The sequence below is a fragment of the Saccharomycopsis crataegensis genome (genome assembly GCF_037102585.1).
Source record: "Saccharomycopsis crataegensis DNA, jcf7180000000098, whole genome shotgun sequence".
Classification (NCBI taxonomy): Eukaryota; Fungi; Ascomycota; class Saccharomycetes; order Ascoideales; family Saccharomycopsidaceae; genus Saccharomycopsis; species Saccharomycopsis crataegensis.
Window position 1 is genome coordinate 598,392 of NW_027043838.1, and position 11,587 is coordinate 609,978.

At 35.5% G+C, this 11,587-nt stretch overlaps 6 protein-coding genes across 6 annotated transcripts; 4 read left to right on the forward strand and 2 right to left on the reverse strand. All coding sequences in view use genetic code 12, as the record gives it.

Annotated features, from left to right (window-relative positions):
- Positions 1 to 607: 607 nt before the first annotated feature.
- DASC09_059320 (uncharacterized protein) lies at positions 608 to 2,263 on the forward strand (the record flags this gene model as incomplete). Its single annotated transcript, XM_064999516.1, has 1 exon — positions 608 to 2,263. The coding sequence occupies one exon, from the start codon at positions 608 to 610 to the stop codon at positions 2,261 to 2,263; it is 1,656 nt and encodes a 551-aa protein (XP_064855588.1).
- A 1,958-nt stretch (positions 2,264 to 4,221) lies between these two features.
- CEG1 (mRNA guanylyltransferase) lies at positions 4,222 to 5,547 on the forward strand (the record flags this gene model as incomplete). The annotated part of the gene is made up of 1 exon (XM_064999517.1): positions 4,222 to 5,547. One exon carries the CDS (start codon positions 4,222 to 4,224, stop codon positions 5,545 to 5,547), a length of 1,326 nt encoding a protein of 441 aa, XP_064855589.1.
- Positions 5,548 to 5,805: 258 nt separating this feature from the next.
- On the reverse strand, positions 5,806 to 7,263 carry DASC09_059340 (SCA7 domain-containing protein; the record flags this gene model as incomplete). The annotated part of the gene is made up of 1 exon (XM_064999518.1): positions 5,806 to 7,263. The coding sequence occupies one exon, from the start codon at positions 7,261 to 7,263 to the stop codon at positions 5,806 to 5,808; it is 1,458 nt and encodes a 485-aa protein (XP_064855590.1).
- A 106-nt stretch (positions 7,264 to 7,369) lies between these two features.
- On the reverse strand, positions 7,370 to 7,654 carry DASC09_059350 (uncharacterized protein; the record flags this gene model as incomplete). Its single annotated transcript, XM_064999519.1, has 1 exon — positions 7,370 to 7,654. The coding sequence occupies one exon, from the start codon at positions 7,652 to 7,654 to the stop codon at positions 7,370 to 7,372; it is 285 nt and encodes a 94-aa protein (XP_064855591.1).
- Positions 7,655 to 7,812: 158 nt separating this feature from the next.
- Positions 7,813 to 8,976, forward strand: DASC09_059360 (uncharacterized protein; the record flags this gene model as incomplete). The annotated part of the gene is made up of 1 exon (XM_064999520.1): positions 7,813 to 8,976. The coding sequence occupies one exon, from the start codon at positions 7,813 to 7,815 to the stop codon at positions 8,974 to 8,976; it is 1,164 nt and encodes a 387-aa protein (XP_064855592.1).
- A 394-nt stretch (positions 8,977 to 9,370) lies between these two features.
- On the forward strand, positions 9,371 to 11,269 carry TAF8 (Taf8p; the record flags this gene model as incomplete). Its single annotated transcript, XM_064999521.1, has 1 exon — positions 9,371 to 11,269. The coding sequence occupies one exon, from the start codon at positions 9,371 to 9,373 to the stop codon at positions 11,267 to 11,269; it is 1,899 nt and encodes a 632-aa protein (XP_064855593.1).
- Between the last annotated feature and the right edge of the window lie 318 nt (positions 11,270 to 11,587).

The window sequence follows — 11,587 nt, forward strand, 5'->3', positions numbered from 1 at the left end:
TATCTTTTATACTATTTCACAAAGCTTTATGAGGTAGTTACAATGATTGCTGGTCGCATTCTTATCTTCGTATCATGTGTGGTGTTGTTTTTTTCTGTTGCTATTTTTAATGGTTTGCCATGTGTTAAATTGGTGACTGTTTGAGCTCGTGCAGTTGTTTTATCCTGTTAACTTTCCTATTGTTGAGCTTTCTTTTATCTTTAAGAAATCCACAAGTTAGGATAGCTCCAGAGAAAAATTACAAGCTAGCGATACTAGCGCAGCGCATGCAACGCTGTTTAGCGTCTCTTCTATGCATGAATCTCCAATCTCAAACATGGAAGTTGAAACATGAGTAAACGTTCGTAGTTTCATTGAGATGTTTCGAAGTCTGCAACCCTATCAATGGATCCCTAATTTCCCTGGTAGCATATATAGCGAAGGCAAATGTTCAATATTTTACAATGTCTAGTTTTTTTATGGTAAACACTTACCTTATAACCACCTTTTAACATTTCACGGTACTATCACAACACAAAAATACAATCCGTTATTAGCCATTAATTAATAGTACTTTGGATTAACACACTTATCCACAAAGACTCTAGTTCAATAACAAGAATAAAAAATGGTCAAGTTTCTCAAGCACCAAGTCAAGGCCATTGACAACAACAAGATAATTAAATGTGACCAAAAAGTTGAGCTTAAAGTTGTTCAACAGCCAGTCAAAGCAAGAGTGTCTGGACGTAAAGAAACTAGAAATTCCTCTAGACGTCTTGTGGACCCACAACCAATTGTTCAATTAAAAATTCAACTGGGTGATAGAGATATAATTGATTATAGTCTTGGTATTTATTTCATCAGAGCTTCTATTGATTGTATCGGATTTAGTGATTCCGAAACTTTCATGGCTAAACAAAGAAAATCTAGAATGCAAGAAGATAGTCAAGAAGATTTTGATGTCCTCAGAGGTACTACCACAGTTACTGCTCAGTTCTACAAGGGCAGCCCTTATGTTGCTTGTGGTGTCTTTGATAACTTATCTGTTAGATTCAAGGGTGAATATAGATTAAGATTTGACCTCTATGAGATCCAATCTTTCTCTCCAGATGGTTCTGTTTCTGTCAAGCCAAATGTCATTCATTGGAAAAATGCCACTGTTTACTCTTCTAGATTTACCGTTTACACCGACGCTTCATTTGATGGTCTCGAGGCTTCACCAATCCTTAATGAGCAATTGAAGAAAGCTGGCTGCAGAATCAGAACCAGAAAGCCAAAGACCAACTTGCCTGCTGGTATGAAAAACTTACCATACGAGGATTTCAGAATCGCCAAACCAATGAAAGGCTATCCTAATGGGCCAATTGGTATGGGTGGTGTTATTGGTGCTGGTCTTCAGTTCTATCCACAAATGAATAATGGTTTCAACCCTGCCGTAGGAGCTGCTTCTGTTTATAATAGTCCACAATTAGGATATGGTGGTAGCAACTATTTTGATTCCCCTTTGCCTTCTAGAAGCGCTACTCCTTTGCAAACTGTTCAAAGAAGTCAATCTATCACTGATGTCTATAGTAGATCTGCCACACCAATGAATGGCTATTCTGCAAATTCGGTCATGGGTACCCCTATGCCAACTATCAAGTCCCAATACTTCACACCATCCCAACAGGCTCCTGATACTCCACAAACCAACCAAGTTGATGTATTCTCCACCCCATTGACACACTTATCCATCAATGATTCCGCTGCTTTTGACGCCACTGGCTTAGACTTGTCGCCTCTTGAACAAGATGTCATTTTCAACCCACAAGCAAATCAAAGCTCGAATTATGTGTTGGGCAATAACAATGGTCTTAATAATAATCTCGGTGGTCCAATTGACAATGGTTCAAAGCTTGACTTCAACAACTTGGATGGTTTCTATCAATCTTTGTCAGTGGGTAATGATGTTACTGTTGACAATATCAATAATGCTCCAAGATCCCAAGAAGTACTTCTTGAATCATTCTCAAGTACTGTTAACAATAGTGATATTAGCCAAAAGCAGCTGCAACAACAACATCAACATCAACATCAACAACATCAACAGACTCCAGTACAGCAGCAACAAACTAAGTATGAAGATTCAAGTGATAATATTGACTTCATGTCTTTATTACAAGATAATATCAACTTTAGTGGTGTTTCAGAACAGCAGCAGCAGCAATTCCAACAACAACAGCAATTCCAACAGCCAAATTTTGAAAACCCATTCGCTATAAGTGAGTTGGAATTCACCTTCTAATAGACTTTTCAATTCTCTCAACTTTACTATTATTAATGTTTCATAATTTTCTTTACTCATCTTCAATTTATTTTCTCGGTTTTATAGATATAGATTATCTTCTTTTTTTTATGAGGTTCCTCCCTCTAACATATTATATTTACGGTTTATAACTTTTATTGTTTTCACTTTACGACTCTGGGCATATATATATATATTTATTTCTCGACCTTTTCATTTGATTAACCTTTTGCCTTCTTTTTTTTGTTTCCCATCATAATAAAAGTACTATATTTAATGATTCAATGTATCTAGAATTTGTACTGTAAATTTTTTAGGGTTTCAAAAATGGCGATTGCACTTAACAACATAAAACGGGATCTTGTTTTAAAATCACGCTACATGCGACATTTAATAATCGAATCTTAACTAAGCAAGAAGTACAGAAAAAGATAAAGCAAAAAATATTTCAATCCTTTTTTAGTATATATGTATAAACCATCTACTATACTTACTCAGATCGACTAAATAATACAGAACAGTACTATTCCGTCCCGAAGATCCTGCCTCCTTCTCGAACATTCTTCATGTAACCTAAATATTATGTATTTAAACTTAAAAAATTAATCAACATTGAACAAATCAACTCAAATTTAACAGAACAATCAAAATTCCAGAATATTTTGAAAGCAGATATTGGACTAAAGATATAATAAAAATACAACTATATGTTGTTCTTTGAGAACAAAAACTCACTGATGTCCAGATAACAGCCCTACTAAACATAAACATGAATCAACAGCATTCTACAAAAATTAGAGAGTGAAATATCTTCACTTCTTAATGATAGTTAGCAATTACATATTTAGGAACTACGTATTCTTATTGTTATTTTTACCATCTTACTTGTTACAAGGTGTTGATATGCCTGATCCATATAGAGAATCTTTTACCCAGAAAACTCCTAAACACTCTACGGTGCTTCTATTTGTTATATAAGGGGTTCAATATCCAGATTCATTTACCTTTATATCTATTTCATCAACTACAGATAGTGTGAATATATTACTATATTACCAGGAAAATCACTTTTTTCTTTCATTTAAAGTTTGATTTGTTAATGAACATACAAGTATATATCTATATAAATTCATATGTGGTACCACTATTTATTTGATGTCAGGGAAAGCCATATTATGGTGATTCTACTAATATTTGGATTATTATTTTGGCGAACGGCTGAATGATTTGTGTCTTTACGAGTCACAGAGGTTCTGAATAACATGCAAGCCGGGCATTTCATGCCGGTCTTTCTAATAGATAAGTAAAATGCTATAACTTTCTCACAACCTCACACTCCTTGCTTTAAGAATTAATGATCACGTGATATGACAATAGAAATGTGATTCACAAAACTGGAAACTAAAGCTTTCAAGTTGCCTGCTTAGCTTAGGGGTAAAGCGTTGCACTTGTAATGCAAAGATCACTAGTTCGAATCTGGTAGTAGGCAGCATCAATTTTTTTGTTTTTACAACCCAGTCTTTTGGATTTTGTAGAATGAACTTCAATTTTTTTTTTTTTCGTTTCGTTTCGTTTATTTCAAAGTATATAGCCTTATCAAATTTAACTTTTTAGGAACGTCTATTAAACTCAGCATGCTTTTGCTTATTATAGGTTTACTGTGGTGAGCCAGAATTGCACGTGATGAAATACTTCAAAAACGTGAGACAGAAAACAAAAAATCAGAACTTTGCGTTCAATATTTTGATATGAAAAAGTATTTATTTATACTGTCCCTAGGTTTTTTTTTTTAGAAGTTGAAGCCTAGTAATAGGAGTTTGGAATTGTATCCAGAATACTTTGTATAATTAACTGTATCATAGAAGAGGAAAAGCATAGCGCCTTATTTTTTTTCTGATTCTTTCATTCACATTTGTTCATTCACTCATTATTTTTCTGGCGATAAGGAGATATTGATAATGTTCGAGGATAGAGATGTACCGGAAATGCCTGGCATTTTACAGCCAGATAATGTTGCTTTTGATTTAAAACAAACAGTTGCTCAAATGCTTGGGCTCAAAAGATTTGATCGTTTCCCAGGAAGTCAGCCCGTTAGTTTTGAGCGGAAGCATATCGCGGAAAGATTAATGAAGCATGATTACTATGTATGTGAGAAGTCTGATGGGTTAAGATGTCTAATGTTAATATTGGCTGACAGCTTTGATGGAAGAGTTGAGGAGGGAGTATTTTTAATCAATAGATCTTATGAGTTTTATCGTGTGCCAAACATTCATTTTCCAATAAGCAAACGAAATTTAATTCAGCCTCATAATGGAACTCTAGTTGATGGAGAATTAGTATTGGATAAAAGGCCAGACGGCACGAAAGAATTGAGATATTTAGTATTTGATTTGCTAACAGTGAATGGGACTTCATACACTTCAAGACCAACAGACCGAAGATTGGCTCATATTAATGATTTGATCGAACCATACTATGAATACCGAAAACAATATCCAGAAGAAAGTGCGGGATTTGCTTTCAAAGTTACCCCAAAGAAGATGTCTACATGCTCAAAAATCCCAAGAATATTGGATTCCTTGCCTCATTTGCCACATATTTCTGATGGGTTAGTTTTCACTTGTTGTGAAACCCCATACGTGTTTGAAACTGATTCTACTTTATTGAAATGGAAACCTGCCGAAGAGAATACTATTGATTTCAGAATTGAATTGAAGTTTAAGTTATATAAAGATGAAATAGAGGAATATTATGATTACGATTCAAAGCCAAAAATCGAACTACATGTCTGGAAAGGTGACAGAAATTATGATTACTTTGGTGACTTAAGTATAACAGATCACGAATGGGAAGAGTTGAAGAAATTGGAACAACCTTTGAATTTGAGAGTTGCAGAAGTTAAGAAAAATAATAATGGGGATTGGAATATTCTTAGATTTAGAGATGACAAGGAACATGGAAACCATTATACTGTGGTGAGGAAGATTCTACAATCTATTGGTGACGGTGTTTCTAGTAAAGAGCTAGTTCAAACCTGCCCAGAAATCGAAAGACTGTGGATCAGGCGTGCTGCTGAAAGAAAACAAATGGCAATGGCAAAGCAGGGACATAGAGCACCACCTCCACAACAAAACCATGTGTCAAACAATAGATCAAATAGTGAATCTGATGAAATAGCATCCAGAAAACGAGCTGCTGCAAATATCCTACCAACTTATGATTTTGAAGATGATGACGATGACGATGATGTGGATGAAGTTGATGTGAAGAGACGGAAGGGTTGATTTACATGATTATATGATGAGTGATAATGATAGCTAACGCATTTTTTCTTTTTTTTTATTCTTCTTCTGTTGTACTATAGTTTTAATAGCTAAATCGCTGCCTAATGTGATTTGTAGATTTATAAATTCAGAAAATTCTGTAATGAAAGCATTAATTAAGCTACCCTAAGAAAGTCAGAAACAAAGTAGAAAAAAAAAAAGGATAATTCATAAAATATCATACATATACTATAATTAATTTAACTATGGTTATTATTATTATTGCTGTTGTTGTTGTTGTTGTTGTTGTTGTTGTTGTTGTTGTTGTTGTTGTTGTTGTTGTTGTTGTTGCTGCAATATTTGTTTTTGCATTTGGATATGTTTTTGATGCATGTATTGTTGGTGCTTCTGTTGTGCTAGTAGTTGTTGTTTTTGAAGCAAATATTGTTGCTGCTGTTGTATGGAAGGGGTCACATAAACTCTTGGTTTGATGATATATTCATCATTGCTATCAATTTTGAAATACGCCACTCTACCACTAATTGGACTGCTACTTAATCTACCATTACCAAAACCATTACTGTAGAATTCTCTCATTTTGACATATTTTGATTTTGATCTGATTGGCAATCTATTATTGGTAGCCAAAGGCATGGCAAACGATCCCTTAACACCCTCCATGACTTGAAACGTTTCTTCATCTGAATCCAAATATTGTGAACCCCCATGTGCTAAATCATCCTTTTCTGCTTGTGCCAAAGCTGAACTTGCCAAAAGCTTGACTTGATTCTTTCTTTGATAAGCAGCCAATAACGCGTCATAGGAGGCCGATCTACCAAGCACGGCTCTCTTGGCACCCATGGAGTGTGTTTTACAAGTCAAAGATCTTGCACAGAACCCACCATCCTTAAGAGGCACACCACATTGTTTCTCAACGTCCACGGGGCCTTTCACCTTAGCTTTTGCAGTGGTGGTTGTCTTTGATTTTTTCTCCATTTGCTTCTGTAATTTCTTAGTTTCCTTCTCCTTCTCCTTCTGCTCTTTTTCCTTTTCTTTTTTCTTCAACTTTTTCTGTTTACGCTCCTCAATCTTCTGTTGCTTCTTGAGTTCACGTAATTGTCTAGCTTCTTCTTTTTCCTTTTCCTTATCCAACTTCCTCTTTCTTGGATTCTTTGCAGTAGCATTTCCCAAACCAGATGAAGGACTGCTGATGGCACTAGCTGATGCAGATGGTGTCAATGATTTTTCGAGATTATTCTCAACCTTAACTGTGGATGTATTATTATTAGTATTATTTCCATTAATGATTGAGCTTGTAATTACCGGAGGATTTTTTTTCATTTCAGTACATTCTTTAATGTGCTTTTCAAGATAGGTGTCAAGGATTGGTCGTTCACAGTGGTTACAAATTCTGTATTTTAGAGGGGTTCTCAAAGGGTTCTTATTTTTCAGTATTAAGCTATCACTGATTTCTTTCAGACTGATATTTATGTTAATGCTGCTATTTTTTCCGGTAATGTTATCCACATAGTTACCAACCTCACGCCAGTTAGGATTTCTATTAGAAAGATTAGGATTATTTGGACTGGTTAGAGTGTCACTGTTATTAACCCTTTCTGGTTTAAGCTTCAAACTATGGATAATCTTGTTGGCGTTTGGGGTTCCCACCAATGCTTCTTTGGGTATCTTAACTTGCACATTATTATTTAATTTAGGAGGTCGTTTACCAGCAGCCATACCAACTGAAAAGTTTCAACAAAGGATATCAGTTTGTTAAAAAAAAATAACAAAAATCTAAAGCGCAAGAACTAATCCTTTAGTATTCATTCCTGGTCTATCTAGATTAGCGATCAGCATCACTTATCACTTTACGAAGCTGTTTGTTTTTGCCTTTCTTGACGGTGTTTGGGTGGACAGGGTCTCGTAACCAGTAATTGGCGGAGAAAGTCGATTGATAAGGAGAAATAATATTCTTTTGAAACAATTTGCAATAAATTTTGTAGAGTCTTTTGGATACTAGAGGAATATATAATTTGGTTGCATCATGTTCTTCTTCGTCTTGTGCGTGTGGCGTCAGGTCTGTGTGTGTTTCTAGGTTAGTGAAGTTATTCCATGCAGCAAAATGCATCGCTAAAGAAATAAAGGAAATTTTGAATCATATCAACCAGCAACATTTCACATTTTTTTTTTCTTTTTTGGATCTTATCCCTGCTTCTTTTCTTTAACATCAGAAAAGAAGATATCTATAAAAACCACCACAAATACTAAAGAAAGAGAGAAAAGAAAATGGGCTTGGATAGTTCGAGATGGGCCAAATCTGACGATGAGGAAACGAAAAATGATAATATTTCCAAGAAGATGGAAAAGAAATCGACATTTGGTTTGAAATCCTCAAAATGGGCCAACGATGAGCCACTAGAAAACTCGGTACAAGAAACAAAAGCAATCTCCCGGGAAAATAATCAAAATCATCGAAGAAGTTATAAACTGAAACAAAAAGGAGGAAAGAGTGAACATCAAGAAAACTCTGCTGTGTATTCAAAAGATCTTCAAGGGTTTGGAATGGCCCCTATAAATTTCAGAGCGTACGGCAAGAAATCCCATGAAGAAGAAGAAGAAGAAGAAGAAGAAGAAGAAGAAGAAGTTGAAAGTGAATCATCTGATGGAGAATATGAAACAGAAGAAAAATATTGTAATAATTACAAAAAGGCTCCAATTAAATTCAATCAGAGAAACACACGAAAGCCAATAAACTTCAAGAAACACACTCCGCATGCATCTCCTGAAAAGAAGCAAAACAGAGTCCCCAATAGTGCTTCGTCAAATGACTCATCTTTGTTCGATAGAATAGGCACTCCGTCTCGAAACCATGAAACTGATCTTTCATCAAACGCATTATCTGAAGAAGAGGAGGACGACGCCAAGGAAGGATACAATATAGAGGAAGAAGAGAATGATGAAGAACATGTTTCTGGGAATATTGCTGATTTGTCTGAAGGTGCCAAATCATTTGCTGCCAGATTGGGCTTGGCTGTTAGTATTACCAGCAAAAACGAAACCCAAAGAAACAACGAGAATGCCAGGAAGGATCGCGAATTACAAAGACAACAATACAAATATAATCGGATCAATGATAACCATAGAAAATGGGAAAACGCGACCAGGAGCCGTCGCAGCAACGTTCATTCTGGCCACAATTCAAGAGAAAGAATCTCATCAAAAGAGCGCACGTCAATCAATAACCATGGCCGTGGATCAAAACCAAATAAATCTTCGAAAGATGTTGAGACAGAAAAGTTGAAAGAATTGCAGGATAAAATCGACAAACTTCAGCTTGAGAATGCTAGACTCGTCCACGAAAATGGCGAAAAGAAATTAGACAACTACTTGAAGGATTTCGACAACAAGAAAATCGACTGGGCCGATGACGTTGATGATGAAGATTTTTAAAAGATCCTATCTTTCATTATTTTCCCTATTCTTTATTATTCTTCCCACTATGCTGTTATAAACAGTATTTCTGGAAGGTTTTGTGTTTTATCATATTCATTTTTCACTTTTTTTTTTGTATTATTAGATTTTTATGTGACATATTGGAACGCTAGTTATTTTTATTTATTCGAATTTTTTATTTTTATTTCTAATATCTTCCAGCTTGCGAAGATCGTAAAATTGAAGCTCTCCATGTCGTTAACCATAGTTAATATATGTGGTGGTACAGATTACATAATGTATTACATAATCAAGACTACTGAATTTTCAACAAAAAAATTAACAAAAACACGAACCAGTCGGTACAACAACAGAAATATTCTCTGTGGGGTTATTTCAATCCAATTTAATCATGATTGAAATGCTTATAAGATATGCTGCTTTGATATTGGAATCCTTAGATATCAAAATTACAAACAAGGCCCTTCATTATTTTAGCTCTCTAATTGTCAACTACATCGATGATTTGTTTTCATCACTTCGGGAAATGATGATGCAACAACGAAGATTGCATCCAGGGTATCTTGACTTAGTACTACTAATGAGATCATTTTATATTGAGCCTCAGGAGCTATTATATCAATTGGATATCTCTAAAGTGATCAAGGGTGGACCGTACGCGGGCTCTTTAACTACATTAAAGCGGCAGAGTGAAGACCTACTAAGTGAGTTGGACCAGACGCCGGAAGAAGACCAATTAAATAAAAATGACAGAGACTATAAAGAAGCTTTACAGCTAATGCCTCTGACAAATAAGAAAAAATTTTATATTCAGAATTTTCTTCCTGATTTCCCGTCAGATCACACATACAGATATAGTGAAGTTTACACAAAAAAGGTTCAAGACCCAAAACAATTACGACAAATATTGGTACACGAGGGGAATTCGGCTTTAAAAGGCTTGTTAAGTTTGCAGTCCTCAAAGAATGCTGATGAAGATTTGGACTCGAGAATCGAAAGTAACGGCGGCGCCACACAGCAGCTATTATCCCCACCTTTATCACCTGTGAATCCGGATTTGAAGCAGGATATTAATAAAAAAGAAGAAGCACCGCAATCTTCAAGCGAAGCTTCTAAAGAAAAGACCCAGGAAAATGATGACAAAGATAAAATTAATATCAATTTGCCTCTCAAACCTTTAGATATTGTGGAATATGCTAGTAAGAGACTTGGGTTATTAAAGAAGAAAGAAAATCAAAAACAAGAGAGAGTGAGCAGGCTAAGGCATGACAGACAGTTTGTTAGGTACCTAGCACTTTACAAACATCTCAGTCCTTACTCTCCTAAACCAGATTATGATAATGAACCGAAAGAATATAGGATGGATGAGTCAGTCGAATTGATGATGTCGGGGACCATGAATCAAGAATACAACACACTTATCAAAAACTTAGGAATCCAGAAAAAGCAGAAGCAGCTCAGATTCCAAGAAAAATTGAAATTGAAGAAAGAAAAACAGGAGGAGAGAAAGCGTAAGGCTAAGGAATTAGAGGAATTGAAATTAAAGGAGAATGGTCAGGACGAAAAAGAATTGAACGATTTGGATTTTGATAATTTTGAGTTTGGATTTGATGATAATTTTGATATTGATGGATCACAAATACCCAAGAATCCTGCTGAAACCAAAGCAGGAGCAGCCACTAACAATGCTAATGGGGAAGTTCAAGCCGCTGTAGGATTCAGCAAGGAGATCAATGCTACTATTAATGATGATGAAAATAAAGAAAAAGAAAAACCACATGAACCAGAGGGATCTTCTTCATCAACAAATGTCGGCAAGACAGTATCTGCCCAGAAAGCTCCAGTGAAAGCTCCCCCAGCAGCACAAAATAATGAAGAGGTAGAATTCAATTTCAATATGAGCGATGAAGAGAACAATGAGATTGATGATGACTTGGATGAATTATTGGAGGGAAATGATCGTGAAAATGAAGATGTAGCTATGTCTGATGATTCAGAAAGCGATAATCAGCGAATTGTTTCATTTCCTACAATTCAGTCTGAACCAACCATGAGAATTGACTCATCAAGCGTAGTTGAAACAGATTCACAGTTCGAAGATTTTCTGGCTACAGCAAGCCCAAGACTCCCACATATTCCATCCAAAAGGCCGTTGGGATCAGGAATGGCGACCCAGAGCGAGACTAATAAAGAAGAGATCGATTTAGGTGACGCGGAACTGATGAGCGATGATGATGATGATGATGATGATGATGATGATGATCTTGATGCGTTATTGGAAGATGTGTAATGTGAAATGTGTAATATATAATATATGAAGTAACTTATTGGATTATGTAATTTTCGCAGTGTGAGGTTACGAACTCCTAAGAAAAAAAAACGAAATTCTTCAATAACTTTTTTACTGTATGCAACTCTGTCATCATTTTTCAAGATGGGCAAATTCTATACCTCCACCAGTCAGCTTTGGTATCGATTGTCTGGATGATCCACCACAGCTTCATTTATGACAAGATGAGGAGAGTTAATTAAGTTTTTTTTTTTTGGTACTTTCTTTCGGTTTTCTTTTGAAAAAAAAAATTGATTGATATGGTGTGATCTATTAGAG